This window comes from Motacilla alba, chromosome 5, assembly GCF_015832195.1.
Source record: "Motacilla alba alba isolate MOTALB_02 chromosome 5, Motacilla_alba_V1.0_pri, whole genome shotgun sequence".
Classification (NCBI taxonomy): Eukaryota; Metazoa; Chordata; class Aves; order Passeriformes; family Motacillidae; genus Motacilla; species Motacilla alba.
This window is the reverse complement of record NC_052020.1, coordinates 9,478,006-9,497,046: the sequence shown is the minus strand read 5'-3', so window position 1 is coordinate 9,497,046 and position 19,041 is coordinate 9,478,006. Positions and strand designations below refer to the sequence as shown.

At 64.5% G+C, this 19,041-nt stretch overlaps 4 protein-coding genes across 7 annotated transcripts; 3 read left to right on the top strand and 1 right to left on the bottom strand.

Annotated features, from left to right (window-relative positions):
- The first annotated feature begins 161 nt into the window (after window positions 1–161).
- Window positions 162–2,832, top strand: CABP2 (calcium binding protein 2). 2 transcript variants are annotated; one of them, XM_038137720.1, is made up of 7 exons: window positions 162–624; window positions 1,074–1,235; window positions 1,357–1,387; window positions 1,466–1,600; window positions 1,672–1,781; window positions 1,860–2,007; window positions 2,085–2,832. In XM_038137720.1, the coding sequence occupies exons 1-7, from the start codon at window positions 367–369 to the stop codon at window positions 2,108–2,110; spliced, it is 870 nt and encodes a 289-aa protein (XP_037993648.1). In that variant the 5' UTR covers window positions 162–366; the 3' UTR covers window positions 2,111–2,832. The 2 variants fall into 2 exon arrangements, with proteins under 2 accessions (XP_037993648.1, XP_037993649.1); XM_038137721.1 differs by lacking the exon at window positions 162–624 and adding an exon at window positions 641–969.
- Window positions 2,833–3,533: 701 nt separating this feature from the next.
- Window positions 3,534–4,474, top strand: CDK2AP2 (cyclin dependent kinase 2 associated protein 2). Its single transcript, XM_038137723.1, has 4 exons — window positions 3,534–3,669; window positions 3,824–3,924; window positions 4,017–4,149; window positions 4,263–4,474. The coding sequence occupies exons 1-4, from the start codon at window positions 3,579–3,581 to the stop codon at window positions 4,328–4,330; spliced, it is 393 nt and encodes a 130-aa protein (XP_037993651.1). The 5' UTR covers window positions 3,534–3,578; the 3' UTR covers window positions 4,331–4,474.
- Window positions 4,475–4,618: 144 nt separating this feature from the next.
- PITPNM1 (phosphatidylinositol transfer protein membrane associated 1) lies at window positions 4,619–16,063 on the top strand. Of its 3 annotated transcripts, XM_038137710.1 has the most exons (24): window positions 4,619–4,828; window positions 5,385–5,492; window positions 6,135–6,349; window positions 6,423–6,544; window positions 8,933–9,157; window positions 9,243–9,557; window positions 9,895–9,990; window positions 10,098–10,205; window positions 10,314–10,375; window positions 10,446–10,690; window positions 11,200–11,389; window positions 11,493–11,600; window positions 11,694–11,836; window positions 12,063–12,241; window positions 12,557–12,727; window positions 12,925–13,074; window positions 13,174–13,322; window positions 13,396–13,506; window positions 13,641–13,757; window positions 13,965–14,113; window positions 14,208–14,357; window positions 14,692–14,875; window positions 15,106–15,234; window positions 15,340–16,063. In XM_038137710.1, the coding sequence occupies exons 2-24, from the start codon at window positions 5,415–5,417 to the stop codon at window positions 15,604–15,606; spliced, it is 3,663 nt and encodes a 1,220-aa protein (XP_037993638.1). In that variant the 5' UTR covers window positions 4,619–4,828; window positions 5,385–5,414; the 3' UTR covers window positions 15,607–16,063. The 3 variants fall into 3 exon arrangements, with proteins under 3 accessions (XP_037993638.1, XP_037993639.1, XP_037993637.1); XM_038137709.1 differs by lacking the exon at window positions 4,619–4,828 and having other exon boundaries at window positions 4,864–5,492; XM_038137711.1 differs by lacking the exons at window positions 4,619–4,828; window positions 12,557–12,727 and having other exon boundaries at window positions 4,863–5,492.
- Window positions 16,064–16,290: 227 nt separating this feature from the next.
- Window positions 16,291–18,572, bottom strand: LOC119701267 (aryl hydrocarbon receptor interacting protein). Its single transcript, XM_038137718.1, has 6 exons — window positions 18,364–18,572; window positions 18,044–18,223; window positions 17,672–17,860; window positions 17,317–17,493; window positions 17,089–17,230; window positions 16,291–17,003 (listed from the first exon to the last, which is right to left on the bottom strand). Exons 1-6 carry the CDS (start codon window positions 18,460–18,462, stop codon window positions 16,798–16,800), a joined length of 993 nt encoding a protein of 330 aa, XP_037993646.1. The 5' UTR covers window positions 18,463–18,572; the 3' UTR covers window positions 16,291–16,797.
- Window positions 18,573–19,041: the final 469 nt, after the last annotated feature.

Sequence of the window (19,041 nt, the reverse complement as noted above, 5' to 3'; positions counted from 1 at the left end):
GGGCGGGGCCGCGCGGAGGGGGCGGGGCCAGAGCGGGGGGCGCGTTCGCAAGGCGGGCTCGTGGCGCCGAGGGGGCGTGGCCTGGCTGGCGGCGCGCCGGCACGTGCCCCGCGCCCGGGCCCGGGTCGGGTTTCGGCGCTGAAACCGGAGCCCCCCGCCCGCCCCCCCGGAGCCCCCCGGGGCGCCCCGCTCCCCCGCCCCAGCGCCCCGGGGGGTCGCCGCGCTCCACCCGATCTCCTGCGCTCCGCGGCGGGTCCCGGAGACGGCGCTGGCCTCGTCCCTGCGAGGGACGAGCGCAGGTCCGGGGCGATCCGGTTTCCTCCTGCTTGGCCCCGGTGGTGGGGAGAAGGAGCGGGAGCGGGCGGAATGTTCTTCCTCTTCCGCGGCCCGCAGCGGCGCGGCGCCGGCAGCCCCGTGCCCCCCTCCTGCCGGGGCACCCCCCGGCACCACGGTCCCGGCCGCAGGGGTGCCCGCGGCTCCCGCTCGGCCCCGCGGCTCAGGGGTCCCGGCACCGCGGGCACTGCGGGGAGCCAGGGGAGATTAAGCCGTAGTGGTGCGTCCCCCGCGGAGCTTCGGCGGGCTGCCGAGGAGCCGGGGCTCCGGCCGCCCCCCGCTTTTGGGCAGGTAACCGGCGGCGGGGACGGGGCCGGGGCACGGTGGGTGCCGGGGATGCTGCGTGCCCTCGCAGGGAGGCTGCGGGACCGGGGAACAGCTGGGCGGCTGCCCACATCTGGAGCAGGGCGGCCGAGCGGGGAATAATCCGGAGGATTATGCACGCGGGCGCGGCACCCGCCCCCCCGTGCCTGCCCTGCATATCCCCAGATATTCCATAAAAACCTCAAATCCCCGGTGGCAGCCCCGCGGTCTGCGCCAGCCAGCCCCCCCCGGGGCCAGGCATGTCCTGCGGCGCGGGGGCAGCCCCCAGCCATGGGCAACTGCACCAAGACCCCTGAGCGGCGGCTCCCCAAGGTACGGCAGGGCTGCGGCACCCCGCGGGGCAGGAGGAGGAGGAGGAGAAAGGGGGGGGTCCCTGCTTGGCCCCCCCTCGCCGCTGACGCCTGCTCCACCCGCAGGATGGGAAGCCACGCTCGGGCGCTCCAGGCTCCGGCGCAGGGGACCCCGAGGACGTGCTGGACGCGGCGCAGACCCCCCCGATGCAGGGATACTCGGTGCTGCAGGGGCTGGTGGGGCCGGCCTGCATATTCCTGCGGCAGAGCATCGCCATCACCCAACGGGTACGCCGCCGTCCCCTCCCCGTGTGCTGCCCGTGCTCCCCGGGGGGCTTAGGGCAGGATCCCTGTGGGATCCCCGGGAGTAGGACCCCTCCTTCGTCTCTTCCCGTTCTCTCTTCCCCAGGACCGGGAGCTGCGGCCTGAGGAGATAGAAGGTGAGGCGCTGGGGAGGGGGTCCCGCTCGGGTGGGTGGCGGTGCCGGGGTGCCGGTGGTGACGCCGTGGTGTCCCCAGAGCTGAAGCAGGCGTTCCGGGAGTTCGACAAGGACCACGACGGCTACATCAGCTACAAGGACCTGGGCGAGTGCATGCGGACCATGGGCTACATGCCCACGGAGATGGAGCTCATCGAGCTGTCCCAGCAGATCAGTACGTGGTGGGGCAGCGGGTGCCCGTCAGTCCCTGCCCCCTGCCCCGCTGACACCGCTCTCCTGCCGCAGCCGGGGGCAAGGTGGATTTTGATGATTTCGTGGAGCTGATGGGCCCCAAGATGCTGGCGGAGACAGCGGATATGATTGGGATCAAGGAGCTGCGTGACGCCTTCCGTGAGGTACGGGGGCCGTGGGGACAGACAGGTAGGCTGCCAGCGTTCCAGGGGTGGCCGGTGGCAACGGGACCTTGTCCGTAGTTTGACACCAACGGGGACGGACAGATCAGCATGGCGGAGCTGCGGGAGGCCATGCGCAAGCTCCTGGGGCAGCAGCTCAACTACCGGGAGGTGGATGAGATCCTCAAGGACGTGGATCTCAATGGTGATGGCCTGGTGGACTTCGAAGGTAGGAGCAGGGAAGGGGCCAGGAGTGCCCCCAGGGACATCTGGGATGTTCCAGGTGTGTTTCTCCCCCCCTGGCAGAGTTTGTGCGGATGATGTCGCGCTGAGGGCGGTGTGTGCCAACGCGGGACCCGAGCTCCCCGTGCCTTACGAAGACAAGGGGGCCACAGAGGGACCCCCAGCTCCAGGGGCTGGGGCAGCGCTGGCACAGCGGTGCCCGTGCCTGGGGTGAGGCTGGGTGCCGGAGCTGCTCCGATGCTGAGGTCTGACTGGTGGGAGGCACCGGAGCTGAAGTCAGGACCCTTTTCTGCACAGGCTCAGCTGAGCTTCGACTGCTATTGCCCTCATCTCTGCTCTCTCCCTGCATCATCCCCCTTCCCACCCGAACCTCACCCTAAAAGTCACACCATTGTGGCCCCCTCTCCTTCAGCTGTGCCCCATCCCTGCTGCTCGTCCCTCCAGCCTCCATTCCCATCTGTGTGCCGCACTGAGCCCCTCAGGCTCCCCCCACATCAGGTTTAATGCAAACTGCACAGCATAACCTGCCCCGTCACCATGGTTTGACCCACCCCAGACCCACCTAGGGTGAGGCATCCCTTCCCTTTTGGGGCTGGCACAGACACTCATGGGTGTTCCGGCAGCCACCAGCACAGGGGAGGCTCCTGGCAGCCCTACTAGGAGACCCTCCAGGAGAGAAATAAAGCATTACTGGGTGGAAGGGCCTCAGCCAGCTGCAGGCAGGGCTGCTGTAGGTACCATCCCTGCCCTGGCTGCAGTTTTGGGGCCAATTTTGCCCTTTTGAAATGATAAAACTCTCTCTACAGACTTATGGGTTGTGTTTTATGTTTTTTCCAAAGAGTTTATTCGTGATCGTGCCATCCACAGGTATCCCCCAAAACCCTGGGCTCACACTGTGTCTCACGGGAGCCCCGCAGGGAGCCGGGACCGCGGGCACAGGGCTCCGGGTATGCACGGCCGGCGCGTGCGGCCGGTTCCCCGAACTCCGGGCCGGGGTTCACCCCCGCAGAGTCGGGACGCCCTGACCGGCGCCGGCTCGGGGCTGTGGGGTGGCACGGGGGCTCCTGGCGGCGGGGGGAGCCCGGCGGTGCCGCTCCCGGTGCCCCCCCCGCGCCCCCGAGGCGGCGGCGCCGGTCGGTCACGTGACCCTGAGGGGGGACCCGCCGAACGAGGGGGCGTGGCCTCGACCGCAGTCACGTGGGCGGAGAGGCACCGAGGGGGCGGGGCCGACGCCGCGTGTCTCCACGGTGACCGGCCGGCGGGCGCGCGGCGGCGTGATGACGTCGCGCTCGTGACGCGGCTGCGTCATCACCGCGAGCGCCGGCGGCGGCGGAGGGGGGAGAGACCCGGGTCAGGCCGGGGCCGCGCAGCGCTACCGGGAACCGGGGCCGCCGCGCTCCGCTCCGGTTCCCGGCTTCCCGCCGGGCCGAGCGGGGCCGAGCTGAGCTGAAGAGAGGCGGGCACCGGCGATACAACCGGCGGGGCGAGCGCGGGGGCCGCACGCCGACCCCCGCCGCGGGGCTCCAGGGATCCGGGAGCGGCGGGCGGCCGTCGGGGATGTCCTACAAGCCCATCGCTCCCGCCCCCGCTACCCCCGGAGCCGCCAGCGCCAGCCCCGCCCCGCCGGGGCCCGGGGCACCGTCCGCCGGTGAGAGAACGTCGCTGTAACCGCGGGGGACGGGGGACACCGGGAGCGGAGAGGGACCGGAGGGATGGAGGGGGGTACCCCGGGAAGGGATGGTACCGGATGGGGGAGGTAACGAGGAAGAGGGAGTGCGGCCGTGACCCCCAGTTTCTCGCAGCCACGAGTGTCCCGTCGCCCTCCGGTTCCGTCCCTGGCGCCGCCGCCCCTTTCCGGCCGCTCTTCAATGACTTCGGGCCGCCGTCCATGGGCTACGTGCAGGTGAGGCGCGGCGCCGGGGCCGGTGGGGCCGGGCGCGGCGGCGGGGGCGGCCCCCAGCCCCTCCGTCCCTGCTTGTCCCCCTGTTCCCGCAGGCCATGAAGCCCCCCGGGGCGCAGGGCTCGCAGAGCACCTACACCGACCTGCTCTCGGTCATCGAGGAGATGGGGAAGGAGATCCGGCCCACCTACGCCGGCAGCAAGAGCGCCATGGAGCGGCTGAAGCGGGGTAGGGGCAGGGTGGGGAGCCGGGCGGCCGCGGGGTTGCGCCCCCGAGGCTCCTCAGCCCCGCGGGGAGCCGCTGGAGGGTGATTCGAGGTGTCCCTGTGCTTCTCCCCGCAGGGATCATCCACGCCCGGGCGCTGGTCAGGGAGTGCCTGGCAGAGACAGAGCGAAACGCCCGCACGTAACGGCAGCTGCCACCCGGGACCCCCCGGGACCTCCCGGTGGTGGCGGCGGGGGCGGGGGGGCCGCCGTGCTGCCCGAGCCCCCCCTCCCCGCGCTCTCCGCTCTTTCTAAATGCGTGTTTTTATAAATAAAGGACAATGTTGGGACTTGGCCTCGGTGTGTCCCCGCGGCGGTGGGTCCCGGTGGCGATGGTGGGACGCGGGGTAGAGGTGGGGGAGTCGGGGGAGGGTTTGGAGCCGCGCTGGGTGGGTGTCCCGGAGCTGAGAGTGCGGGAGTGATCGAACCACTCGTTGATCATTTAAAAAAGTGGCTTTTAAAATAAAACACCGAGTTTTTCCGGGGGCGGCCGTGCCGGTACACGCGGAGCGCCCGTGAGTGGCGCTCGCTGCCTTCCGCTCTCTGACGTCACGGGGCCCCCCCTCACCTTCCTACGTCACGGCTGTCGTCGTGGGAACGGGCTGTGATGTCACGATCCGAGGGGCCGGTGCGGAGCGGCGCAGGTTTGGCGGGGCCGGGGGGCGGCGGGGACCGGGCGGGCGGGCGGGAGTGGAGGGGGCCGCGTTGCCATGGCAACGGAGCCGAGCCGAGTGGGGCCGAGCCGGGCCGAACCCGGGGCCGAGAGGGGCCGAGCGGTACCGGACTGAGCCGAACGTGGGACTGAGCGGGGCCGAAGCTGGGGCCGAGGGTGGCCGAGCGTTACCGGACTGAGCCGAACCGGGAGCCGAGCGGTACCGGACTGAGCCGAACCCGGGGCCGGGCTTTTCCGAGCCGGGCCGAACCTGGGGCCGGGCGGTACCGGGCGGTACCGAACTCAGCCGAGCGTGGTGCCGAGCCGGGTCGAACCCGTACCGAGGGCAGCCGAGCGATACCGGACTGAACCGAACCCGGAGCCGAGCGATCCCGGACTCAGCCGAACCCGGCCACGGAGCGGCTCCGAGACGGGCCGAACCCGTACCGGGCTGAGCCGAGCGTGCCCCGAGCGGTTCTGAAGGGGTGCCGAACCGGCCCGAGCTGTCCCGGAGCCGGCCCGGTCCGGTGTAACGGAAACCCCCTCAGGAGCTGCCCCCGCTGTGCCCCGCCGCCGCCATGCTGATCAAGGAGTACCACATCCTGCTGCCCATGAGCCTGGAGGAGTACCAGGTGGCCCAGCTGTACATGATCCAGGTGGGAATGCGGGCATGAGCCTGAGGGCTGGGGGGAGCTGCGGGGCTGAGCGGGGGGAGCTGTGGATGCGGGGGGCTGCGGGATGAGCCCGGGGGCTGCACGGCTCTGGGGTTTGTGGGGCTGAGCCTGAGGGGTGCACAGGGCTGTGGGGCTGGGCACGGGGAGCCGGAGGGGTGCAGGGATCTGGGGACTGTGACTGAGGGGGTGCAGGGGCTGAGAGAGGCTGGAGATTGTAGCCTGAGGGGTGTAGTGGGCTGTGGGGAGGCATGAAGGGTGCAGGGGCTGAGCCTGGGGGTGCACGGGGGACTATGAGGCTGGACATGGGGTGCTGGAGGGTGTAAGGGGGCTGTGGGGCTGAGTGTGGGGAGCTGGGGAGGTGTAGGGCTGAGAAGGAGCCCGGAGGGGCATGGCAGGGGGCTGAGGCTGATCCCAAGGGATCACCCCTGCAGCTTGTAGGGGTTTCACTGAGGCTTTGGGTGGGTTTGGGACCACTGAGCCAAGCAGGGGTCCTGTGAGCAGGTGTGGGGCCGGTGGATGCCGGCACATGGGGGCAGGAGAACACGGAACCCTGGGCTCCCGTCGGGGTGGGGTCTTGGGGCTTGGAGGGGCCGCACTGAGCCGTCGTCTGTCGTCTCTGTGCAGAAGAAGAGCCGGGAGGAGTCGAGCGGCGAGGGCAGCGGCGTGGAGATCCTGGCCAACCGACCCTACAGCGATGGCCCTGGGGGCAGCGGCCAGTACACCCACAAGATCTACCACGTTGGCTCCCACATCCCCAGCTGGTTCCGGGCACTGCTCCCCAAAGCTGCGCTCCAGGTGGAGGAGGAGTCCTGGAATGCTTATCCCTACACACGCACCAGGTGGGAGCTGGGAGGCGGCGGGGTGGGCTGCAGGACTGGCCGTGCCCCTGGGCTCAGTCCTGTGCCCCTCCAGGTACACGTGTCCCTTCGTGGAGAAGTTCTCCATTGAGATCGAGACGTACTACCGCCCGGATGCGGGGCAGCAGACCAACATCTTCAACCTGAGCGCGGCGGAGAAGAGGCAGAGGATTTTGGGTGGGTATGGCTGGCTTGGGGAGCTGGGCAGGGCACTGTGGCTGCTGGGATTCCCACATAATGCTTCTGGGATGAGGGTGTGGTTGTGATGGGACCTTAGGGGCTCAACTTCACTCCTTGTGCCGGTCCTCATGTTTCAGGGATGCTGGAAGGGACGAGTTCCCTGGATCCTGAGCTCCCTGCTCCAAGCTCCCTGCCCACTCCCTCTCAGCGCTGCTGAATTAAGTTCCACATTAAAGATATTTTCAGGGACAGTTTTGTCCTCTGCCTCTTCCCTTGCCTCTACTTCTGTTTGCAGCTTCTCCTTTCTAGTGCCAGCCTGCTCCCCTCTCCTTCCGTGTCCCAGCCTTGTTCTGGCATGGATTTGCCTTCTCAGTTTCTCCTGGTGTACATGGGACCCCACACCTGGGTCCTGTGGGGTATTTTGGATCAGCTGGAGCAGGGAGAGCTGGAAAATCATGTCCCCATTTTCCTACTCCCTGCCCTGCTTCCCCTCTCCCCAGGGCTTTGCTCCAGATCGCTGTCTGGCTCCTTTCTGCTGGGACTGGTGGGCAGAATGGGGAGCTGGGGGTGGGATTCTTCCCTCTCCACCGAGTCCTGCTCTCAGTGGTGTGGACATGGTCAGTTCAGGCGCCAGAGTGTGGAGTGTGACGCGCCGCCTCTTAAAATGGAGGCCCAAAATAGGCACTCGGAGGAAATGATTCATCTGACCTATTTCTCTCCCAGGCTCTTGCGGCACTGGGGATGTCCGGCCGGGATACTGATGGCTGGGACCTGGGGGCAGGAATTCTGCCCCTACTGCCCCCGGGAAGCCACCAGGGCCAAGCAGACGGCATCAGGGCATGGCCCTGTGCCCACTGCCTGGTTTTCCACTCTCCGTGCCCGTCCGGTGGGCATTCCACAGGGCACCCAGCATCTCCAGTGGCTGCTGCCTTCCACAGGGAGGAGGGTTGAAGTGGGACCAGCCCCAGTGTGTGGATCCCGCTGGGATTTTCTCTGCCCTGGTGTCTTGTAGCACTGACAGATTTAAACCCCTCTCACATTTCAAAGGGCAATGGAAAAACATGGTCTGGGTGATCTGCAGGGATAACTGCTTCCTTGGCAGCTTTCTCCCAGTGGCAAAAGCAAAGGGAGTTGGATTGTGATGGGAATGACACTGCCAGGAGCTGCTTGGGGACAGCAGGTCCTATCCCAGCTCTTTGCTGCTGTTATCCAAGTTGCTTGGCATCGTGCTGTGCATTGCATCATTTTTGTGGATTCAGGGCATCTCTAGTTTTCTTTTCCCCCTTTTTTCAGTCCAAGCTGGAGAAAGAGAGGCTGGCAGCACCTTGGGGACATCAGGGGGTGCAAATAAATGGGTTTGGCACAGCCTGGGAATGGGGACAGTGCTGCAGGATGGTACTGGGAGCCAGTGGTATCCCCCAGACCATGACCTGCAGACAGGGCTGGAAAAGCCAAATTCTAGCAGATTTTGTGCTGGATTGAGCCCGAACAGCTGTTGGATTGTGTTTTCCTGAGTGTCGTTCAGGAGCCTTTCTCTGGTCTTAGGAGGTCATCCTCGTTTGGGGGGAGCTCGCCCTCATTTCGGGAAAGGTCACCTTTGTTTGGGGGTGGGGCTCATTGCTCTCCCCCCCCTCTGGCTCTCTGGAGGTTCCTCTGTCACATGGTGGTTTTGCTGTGCCCTGGTTTTGGGGGACCCTCGGGCTCTTTGCAGGGGGAGCCGGGAGCTGTGCTGAGCTGCCCCATGCTCTGTCCCTGTCCTCAGCCCCCGTGTCCCCCAGGGTGGCCGGATCACTCTGCAGCTGCCAGATCTGCCAGCTTGTGTGTGTACGTGTGTCAGCCCTGGCTATCCCCAGCTCCCAGACCCTCCCTCCCTGTGCCACTCCCTGAGACTCCCTGAGACTCCCTGAGACTCCAGACTGGGGTCCCACCTGGGGACGGAGATGTCTTTGGCTGCACCAAGGATCTCTGTGATGTTCCAGGCGTGGGATTTTATATATTCTATTAGGAAATTCTTCCCTGTGAGGGTGGTGAGGCCCTGACACAGGCTGCCCAGAGAAACTGTGGATGCTCCAGCCTTGGGAGTGTCCAAGGCCAGGTTGGATGGGGCTTGGAGCAACCTGGGATAGTGGAAGGTGTCCCTGCCCATGGCAGGGGGTGGAATGAGATGATCCATAAGGTCCCTTCCAACCAAAACCATTCCAGGATTCTACAATTCCAGAACTCCAAGATTTTAGAGTTCTAGGGCAGAGAGTGTTTGCTGCCAGCTGTGTTGGGTGCATGGCTCATGGGAATAATTTGACCTTGTTTTCGTCCCTTTTTCCTTATTTTCCTACCTGTGCCCCCTCGCCAAGCACCGCGGGGTGACAAGCGCCATTCCCCCCACAGATACCATTGACATTGTGCGTGATCCCATCTCCCCTGGGGAATACAAGCCCGAGGAGGATCCCAAACTCTACCACTCATCCAAGACGGGCCGGGGGCCGCTGGGGGAGGACTGGCTGGAGGCAGCAGCAGCCAGCGGGCCCCTCATGTGTGCCTACAAGCTCTGCAAGGTGGAGTTCCGATACTGGGGGATGCAGTCCAAGATCGAGCAGTTCATCCATGACGTGGGTGAGTTGGGACCCGTGGCTTGCTGGAGGGTCATTCGGGCAGCCGTAGGATCACGCTGAACTCGCTTCCCCCGTTCTCCCCCCAGGTTTGAGGAAGGTGATGCTGCGTGCTCACCGTCAGGCCTGGTGCTGGCAGGATGAGTGGACGGACCTGACAATGGAGGATATCCGGCAGCTGGAGGAGGAGACGGCGCGAATGCTGGCACAGAAGATGGCCAAGTGTGGCGAGGGCGAGGAGCCGCCCGCAGCCGGGGTCAGCCCCGAGGGGCAGCCGGAGCCAGATGGTCCTGGTGGTCAGGAGGAGGCTGAGCTGCAGGCACGGACTGATACCCCCTCAGATGATACCTTTGCCAAGCAGTGGTCCACCTCTTCCCGGTCTTCCTACTCTTCCCAGCATGGAGGTGAGACCAGGTTTTGCCCTGGATGATGTGGTTCTCCACAGGAGATGTGTCAGGGAACTGTTGGGTCTCCTGGGCTGGGGCTCCGGGTGTCCCAGGTCTGGTCCCAGGTTTCTTGAAGGGGCCCTAGATGAGCCAGGAATGGTTCTGGATCTCCTGGAGGGACTCTGAGTGACCCAGGGATGGCCCCATATCTCCCAGGGAGGGACTCCAGGTGACACAGGGATGGCCCCAGATCTCCCTGGGCATCTGGGTCCGTTACAAGGGGGAGCTGTGGGGCAGGAGAGGGGGTCTCTCTCACAGCGGGGGGCTGTGAGTGCTGACCCGCTATGGGTGGCAGGGGGCGTGTCTCCTCAGAGCCTGTCGGAGTGGCGGATGCAGAACATTGCCCGGGACTCCGAGAACAGCTCCGAAGAGGAATTTTTCGATGCCCACGGTACTGGCACCATCTTGGAACAGGCTGGGTGGGGGCAAGGGCATCTGAGGATGGGCATGCAGGCACAGGGGTGTCTCCCCACCCACACTTCCCTCCTGCCTCTGCAGAGGATCTGTCTGACAGTGACGAGGTCTTTGCCAAGGAGATGACCAAGTGGAGCTCCAATGACTTCTTGGACACGCTTGAGCGGCCGGTGGAGCTGGATGAGGCACTGGGTGAGCTCTGGGGGTGCTCTGGCCCCAAATCCTGGGGTGGATGTCCTGGGAGGGGCCTGATTCCCACCTGGAGACCCCAGCTGCCTCACCAGGGCTGTATGCTCGCAGGGGATGGAGCCAGCGCCGCCAAGGGAGACGGTGAAGGATTGGGAACATCCAGCTTCCCTGAGGTGCGTGTCCCCTCCCTCGGGCTGTGCCCTCCTGCCGTGCCCCCCGACTTGACTGCTCTCCTTCCTGCAGGGAGGCACGGCAGAGAGCACGGAGCAGATGTGCCGGATCCACGCACTCTTCCTCATCCTCCACAGCGGGAACATCCTGGATCAGGGAGCGGGCGAGCCGGGCTCCAAGCAGGCAGATGTGCAGACTCTGGCAGCCACCTTTGATGCTGTCACCCGCGTCCACTTTCCCGAGGCACTGGGACACGTGGCCCTGCGCCTGGTGCCCTGCCCGCCCATCTGTGCTGCAGCCTACACCCTTGTCTCCAAGTATGGATTCCTGCTGGGAAAGCAGGGGACCGGGGAGCTGGTATCCTTGGACAGGGGACTTCACTTCTGATGGGACGTTAAGGATTCAGGAGGGAATGAGGGTTAACTCCTGGTGCAGTGTCTTGGGGCAAGCAAGTGTTGTGGGGTGAGATGGGATGGGATACACATAATTCCTGGTGTGGTATCCCTGGGCATGCAGGTGTTTTGGTGTGGGATGGGAATACTGGGGCAGGATGGGATGGGATACGATGGGGATAACTCCTCGTGCAGCATCCTGGGTTGAGCAAGCATTGTGCAGAGAGATGGGGACATCAAGGCAGCATGGAATGGCATGGAATTGGATGGGATGGGGTAACTCCAGATACAGCATCCCGGGTGAGCGAGTGTCTTGTGGTGGGAGGGAACGGGATGGGGATTACTCCTGGTGTGGCATCCGGGGCGAACCAGTACCATGCAGTGGGATGAGGACATCAGAGCAGTCACATTCATCCCTCACTGTGTCCCCTCAGGCTCAGCCCTTACAGCCATGACAGGGACAGCCTGTCCAGCAGCCAGGACCACATCCCACTGGCAGCACTCCCACTGCTGGCCACCTCCTCAGGCACCTACCAGCAGGCCGTGGGCACCGTCATCACCCGTGCCAACCAGGCCTACGCAGCCTTCCTGCACTCTGGAGAGGGCACTGGCTTCTGTGGCCAGGTGAGGTGGAATCTGGGGGCAAGCTTGGCTCTGGGGTCCAGCTGTGACCCTGCATGGAGGGGTTAGGGGTTTCACCCTCCTCGTGGATCTGTGGTCTCTGCAGGTGGTGCTGCTTGGGGACTGTGTGGGCGGCATCCTGGGATTTGACGCCCTGTGCCAGAGCCGGGCGGGCTCGGGGGGCAGCCGGAGCAGCAGCCGCCGTGGCAGTCTGGTGAGTGCCTTGCATTCCAGCACCCCCGGGGGAGGGCTTGGGGGTGCACTGGAGGCTACATGGGATCAGGGTGTTTGCTGCCTCTTCCTGCAGAGCACAGAGCCCATCTCCCCAGAGCAGTGTGGTGGCCTGGACCCGCTGGCTGATGGGACAGAAGGAGCACCAGTATTGGGCCAGGCCGGCCCTGAGCCCCCAGGGACACAGGGGGACAGCCAGCAGCACGGCTCCACGAGCAGGTGAGCCCAAGGGGGATGGTTTGCTATATTGTGCTTTATGGAACGGGTGCAATTCCCCTCTGCTCCAGGCTGGGAAGGAGCATTTCATGGAGGTTACCTGCCCCAGCGGGATCTTGCTGGAGCTCCTCTGGGATAACAGGGCCACACCAGGCACAGCTTTGCCTTCAGGATGGTGGGAATGCGATGTTGCCATCCCTCCCCATGCCCACTGTCTCTGCTGTCCCAGCCTGCAGGCCAGCGAGGCCCCGCTGGAGGCAGAGGCACCCCGGAGCAGTGCCATGGTGCTGGATGGGGCAGAGGGTGCCAGCACCCGCCTCGAATTTAAGGTATCCGGCTTCTTCCTCTTCGGCTCCCCACTGGGGCTGGTGCTCGCGCTGCGCAAGACCGTCATGCCTGCTCTGGATGGTGAGGATCCTTGCCTGCCACGGCGCCAGCCCCTGACCCTCCCTGCAGGGCTCAAGTCCCTGAGTCATGCTCACCTGACAAGCCTGAGCTCCTCAGGACCAGCCCCAGAGAACCCTGCTTGGGTTTGAGCCCCTTGCATGCCTAGCCCTGGCTGTGTGGGTAGTGGTGGCTGGCTGAGTCTTCCTGCTCTGTGCCAGCCTCAGCCTCTCCCTGGTGCCCCAAATTTCCCTGTCCATCCTTTCCTTTTGCTGTGTGCTGCTTTACCCCTCCTGGGTGTTTTGCTCCTGGTGCCCCTGACCCCGCCCTGTGCTGCAGTGGCCCAGCTGCGTCCTGCCTGTGAGCAGATCTACAACCTCTTCCACGCCGCCGATCCCTGCGCCTCCCGCCTGGAGCCTCTCCTGGCCAAGGCCTTCCATGCTGTGCCCCCACTCAGCGTGCCCCGATACCAGAAGTACCCCCTGGGTGATGGCACCTCGTCCCTGTTGGGTGAGCAGGTTCCCACCAGGCTGGTGCCAGGCACGCTGGGGCCACATCAGGGTACCCAGAGCACCCGCATCCTGGCTGGGTGCGGGTAGAGGGATGTGCAAGCCCTTCCCACTGCTCTGGGGCTCTACTGGAGGGGTGTCTTGGGGCGGTGGGTGTCCCCGGGGGCTCTGGGTGTGCTCACCCAGCTCTCTCTTCAGCGGAGGCCCTGCAGACGCACTCTGCCCTGTTCCTGCCCAAAGTGGATGTGGCTGCTCCCCCTACCCCCACTGGCAGCTTTGGGGGCTTCTGGAAGGGCAGTGAGCCGGCAGAGCCCCCCACTCCTGCCAGCACCAGCGAGGTTGTCAAGAGTAAGTGCCATCCCCACCTCCCCCATCCCATGTGGGCACCTTAGGCCGCACAATAGGGGATGAGGTCTGGCAAAGGCTTCATTCCAGCTCTCTCTGCAGTCCTGGAGCGCTGGTGGGGCCCGAAGCGCATTGACTACTCTCTGTACTGCCCCGACGCCCTGACTGCCTTCCCCACCATCACCCTGCCCCACCTCTTCCACGCCAGCTACTGGGAATCCTCCGACGTGGTGGCCTTCATCCTGCGCCAGGTATGGTGGGCCCGGTGGGATGGGTGGCAAGCCGGGGCCAGCGGAGGCTGAGCCGGTCCCGTGCTGTCGGCAGGTGATGGAGAAGGAGGGGCCACAGCCTGCGGAGAGCGAGGAGAGCTCCATCTACAGCCCCGCCATCCCGCGGGAGAAGTGGCAGCGCAAGCGCACCCAAGTGAAGATCCGGGTATGTGGCCACTGGGAGGCCACCTGGGGCATCCTGGGGTGTGTGGGTTCTGGGACAAGGCCACGGCCCAGCGGTGTCCCAGTGGCACCTCAGGAGCTCCCCCAGGAGCTGTCTGACACCCCATGTGCCTGCAGAACGTGACGGCCAACCACCGTGCCTGCGACGTCATTGTGTGTGAGGGCAAAGCGCAGGTCCTCAGCGGGCGCTTCATGTACGGACCCCTGGATGTGGTGACACTGACTGGAGAGAAGGTATTGCTGGGCTCAGGGGGCCACCAGGACTCCTCAAACGGGGGGGGTGTCCAGGACCGGGCATGGGGCTGGTGTCACCCATAGTAGGGGAAGGATGTGGTTAACAGGACCCTGTGTAGGATGGTGGGAGAAGATTGTAAGGACTTGTGTGGGAACGCAGCAAGATGTGGGGGTCCAGCCTGTGCCCAGCCCATTTCCCTCTCTCAGGTGGACATCTACATTATGACACAGCCGCTGTCAGGGAAGTGGCTGTACTATGGCACTGAGGTGACAAGTGGCAGCGGGCGCGTGACCTTCACCATCCCTCCAGACAAGGCTCTGGCCATCGGGATCTACCCTGTGCGCATGGTGGTCAGGTGAGGTGTTGCCTCGGTTTCTCCTCAGCTCTTATGGCAGAGCTACACCCGCTGCTGTGGTGGCAGAGCTGAGCCACCACCTCTGCCTTTGCAGAGGGGACCACAGCTACGCCGAGGCGTACCTGACCGTGGTGGCCCGTGGCACCGAGTCCGTTGTGTTCAGCATCGACGGCTCCTTCACTGCCAGCGTCTCCATCATGGGCAGTGACCCCAAAGTGCGGGCGGGGGCTGTGGACGTTGTCAGGTGGGTGCCCTTCAGTCAGGGAGTCAGTCCCCCATCTTTCATGGTATGACAAGTCAGCTGGGGGTTGTCAGAGCAGGGACAAGGGGGAGGGTATTCCACCACTCCCTTGCCTTTAGCACATCATCTCTATGCTGGTGCCCTATTGTGGAAAATAATCCTCTCCAAGTTTGGATATGGTCCCCAGAGCTCTGCTGTGCCTTTTCCTTGATAAAATCCCTGTGAGCAGGGAGGTTTTGGAGGCAGCATCCACACATGCTGTATTGGGAGATCCCAGCTTCCCATAGCAAGACTGTCTCCATGCAGGCTCTTGGCAGCCACCCATGTCCCCTCCTAGGCACTGGCAGGACTCAGGGTACATGATCATCTACGTGACGGGGCGCCCGGACATGCAGAAGCACCGCGTGGTGGCCTGGCTCTCCCAGCACAACTTCCCCCACGGCGCCGTCTCCTTCTGCGACGGGCTCACCCACGACCCGCTGCGCCAGAAAGCCGCCTTCCTGCAGAGCCTGCGCACCGAGGTGGGCACGGGGATGCTGCTGATGGGGTGGTGTGGGCTGTGCTGAATCCCGTGCACCTCTGCATCCTGGTGGAGACGCTGGGAGCTGGACTGCATTGCCACGGCTGAGCTGGAAGCTTCTCAGAGCAGCTCCCAGCCACCCCTCTTAACATGAGGGTGTCCAAGCCCTTAGGGGTAGCTGCCCCTGTGGGAAGGGTTGTTCCTTGCCCTGATGCTCTTGTCCCTGCGCAGGCAGAGATCTCCATAGTTGCTGGCTACGGCTCCACCAAGGACGTCTCTGTCTACAGCTCACTGGGACTCGCGCCAGCACACATCTACATTGTGGGACGGGCCGTCAAGAAGTTCCACAACCAGTGCCAGGTATGGTGGTGGCAGGGCTGGGGACAGACTGGGGATGCAGGGGATGATGGCTGACCCCACCAGCCGGCCCTGGCCACTGGCTCAGGCTGTCTGTGTGTCCTGCAGTTCCTCTCTGAGGGTTATGTTGCCCACCTGGCCCAGCTGGAAGCCGCAGCCCTGGCTCACTCCCCCAAGGGCCCCCCACGACCTGTGCTGGGCAAAGGCACCTATGGCTGCCCGGCGCCCGTCGACTTCCTGCGGAAGCAGAGCCAGCTCCTGCGCTCCCGGGGCTCCAGCCAGGCAGAGCGGGATGGGGGGCCCCCCTCAGCACCCCCCGGCTTTTCCCGGACCAAGCCCCGCAGCATCAGCCTCAAGCTGGAGGGTGAGGAGTGAGGGTGGCACAGCCATGTCCCCTTTCTGCCACATCCCTGATTTCCCAGCAAGGAGCACCTGGGGACAGAGCCGGTGCGGGGCCGTGAGGCCATCGCAAGGAGATGAGGGTGCTGGGTCCCCTGAGACCAGGGGGTGCTGGGAGAAGGCTCAGAGCCCCCCAGAGAACCAGAGTGATCCCCTCAGGGCAGAGCCACCCTGGGTCCTCCCTGCTGCCCCCAGCCCCGTCCCCTCTGGTCCTTTGGGGCCGTTGGGCAGTGCCCAGTGGGGTCTGCACCCCAGGGTCATTATCCCTGTGCAGAACTGGGGGCTGTGGCTGTGCCCCAGAGCGAGTGGCACCTCCCCACCTATTTATTTCCGTCCGGTGTCACGGCGCAGGGCTGGGTTGGGGTTCCAGAGTGGTTCCTCTGTTCCCCCCCTTTCGTTTCGGTGTTGAATAAAGAGATGTTATGACAAGGTACCACGAGTCTGCGCTGTGCCTGTGGCCACAGGGTTCCCACCCACTGGGAAAGCCCTGGGGAGCCTCCAGGGACACCATGTCCCACAGGGAGATGGCTGTGGGGCACAGCAGTTGGGTCACAAGCAATTTAGGACAGGGAAAAGAGCCTGGGGTGTGTGGGCTGTGCTGATGCTGATACCCTCCCCCTCTCCAACTTGGTTTCCCCTCATTTTACCTCTAGCAGTAAATTTTTGTAGTGACCAGGGGGGTGTGACTGGTTTTACTTGAGTTTATCTTGGCATAGCATGATCAGATATTTATAGAGAGAGCAAGAACAAGCTGTTACTCTATATAAAATATTCCCGACACTGACATGACAAGAGGAGACACTGGTTTGGGATGATAGCAGCAGCCTGGATAAGTGACAATGGCGTGGCACGGAGAACAGGCACGAAGTTGGAGCTGGGGCCGAGGCTCAGTGCCACCCCTCCATGGCCACCAAAAAGTATAAAAACATCAAATAAGTGATAAAAGTTGGCAGGAAGCAGCAGGCTCTTGTCACCCACGTATCCCTGGCGTGATGATGAGCCCTGGCTGTGTCCCCAGGCCGTGGCGAGCTCCGGGGCCATTTCCACTGACTTCAAATAAGTAAAATCTGTATTAAACATTAATAAACATCCATGACCATTCCACATGTGGAATATCTAAAAGAACCTGTCCCGAGAGCACTGGGCTCTCCCTTGCAGCCACGGACTCTACTGGGAGAAGATGCCCTTGAAGCGGATCTTGTCCTCGGCGTCCTTCTCCCGCAGCCGCGCTTCCAGGCTCCGCAGCTCCTTGGAGACCACGGGCCGCAGCGAGGGGTCGAGCGCCAGGACTTTGGCGAAGTCAGCCTGCGCCTCGGCCACGTTCCACACGGCCGCGTGGGCCTTGCCCCGCTTGAAGTAGGCCTTGACATTGTCTGTGGGGAGAGAGCCAAGGTCAGCGGCGGGTGGGGGTGTCCTGGTGCCCTCCACAGCCACCTGGGATGGCTCCTGGCTCCTTACCCTCGTACTTGTTGAGGATGGAGGAGCAGTGGTCCAGCACCTCGTAGTACTCCTCACACTGCAGCTTGCACTGGCAGTAGTTTAAGAGCAGGGGTGTGATCTTCTGGTCAAGCTCGATCCAGTCGGGAGAGCCTGGCTGTTCCTGTGGCAGACAGAGCACAGAGAGTGAGAGGCAGCTCTCAAGCCCGGCATTCCTGAGGATGCCTGTGTGTAGCAGGGGAGACCCACCTTCATCTGCAGGTTCTTGAGACAGGCGATGGCATCGTAGTATTTGGCAGCTGCCTCAGGCACCTTGCCCTGCCGGTACAGCTCGTTGCCTTCCTTGTGGATCTGGGGCACAGCCTGGAGCTTCTCCTCATCTGTCATGGCCCATGGGTCCTGCTGGTAGGAGCCGGGTGGCTCCACCTGCCAGCACCCCATCATGGAATCAGAGAACAGGATCATGGAATCGTTTAAGTTGGAGAAGACCTCTAGAGTCATCGAGTCCTGCACTGCCAGGGCCACTACTAAACCCCATCCCACATGACACATCTGTGTGTTTTCTGAACACTTCCACCCCGAGCTCCCCATGCCGGCACCTCACCTTCAGCACCTCGATGTCAAAGATGAGGGGCTGGGGGTTCTTCTGGAGCTCGTCGAGGTCGGGGTACCCCAGGGAGTAGTGCTCATGCATCTGGGCGATGCTGCAGCAGTGCCGCTGCCCCTCCAGCGGGTCCTTCCCTGCTGCGATGTTCCGCAGGCTCTTGGACACTAGCGGGTAGAGCACCACGTGCTGCAGGAGGGAAGGGAGCCGGAATTTGAGGAGAGCGGGGAGAAAAATACAAGGATGCTCCAGCCTCGAGCTCCGCGGCCGGAGAGCACCGGGGCGCCCGCGACAGAAAGTCACCGCCCACCTACACAGGCCACGCCCCCAGCCGCAAAAACCACGCCCCCAGCCGGTCCCGGTCCCGCCCACCTTGGCGTCGCAGCGGAAGCGCGCGCGCTCGCCGGGCCGCATGGTTCGCAGCACCGCTTCCCACACCGGCAGCTTGAACTTTTTCCCGGCGATGAGCTCCATGGGCTTCCCCCGCGCCCTGCTGTCGTCCACCGGCGTCTCCTCATCGCCGCACCGCAGCGTCCGGTAGTGGAAAGTGGCCTGAAGGAGCAGGAGGAGCCCGCGGCGTCACCATGGCGACGCAGGCGGGAGGGGGGCGGGGAGGGCGCGCATGCGCGCCTGCCCCGCCGCGTTCCGCTTCCCACATCCCCCCACCCCGCCCGTCCCCCCGCAGACCTGACCTTGGTGCCGTCGCGGAAGTCTGGCAGCGGCCCGGTGCCTTCCCGCAGCACCTCCTTGTCCACGCCGTCCGCCCGCAGCTGCTCGACCAGCTGCGCCATCGCGGCCGCTCCGCCCGCGCCGCCAGCCCCGGCTCGGCCGCCTCCGCCGCCGCTCGGTTCTTTCCGGATAGTGGCGGCTGCGCGGGGCTCCCCCTGCCGGCCCGGCGGTGGCGCTGCGGGGCGGGGGCTCCGGGAATGGGGCGTGGTCACGGGAGGAGGCGTGGCCAGCGGAGGCAGCCGCGCCCCGGTGCCCACGTGGTTCTCCTGGTTTCCCGTCTCCCCCCACTTTTCTGGGGTGTCATTCCAGGAGACACGGGAGGCATTCTGGAATGAAACCTCCTGTGACACTTTGCCACCTACGTGGAAAGGCCGCGGTGTAGAGTGGGAGGCTGATAATGTCGCCGAGACCCGCTGTGAGGGTTCCCGCCCGCCGCGGGGAGAGCGTAGCCGGGTCGTCCCGTCCCGCCAGCCCCGGCTGGGTCTGCGGGCGAGCAGGAAGGACAGGCAGCCGCAGCAGCGCCGTACGAAACCTTTGGGAGGGACGCGTCAGGGCTTAACATGGTTTAGCACAGCTCACAAGACATCCTGGGGTGACACGAGGACACTGGCAGGTGGCAGGTCCCAAGTCCCACACAAAGG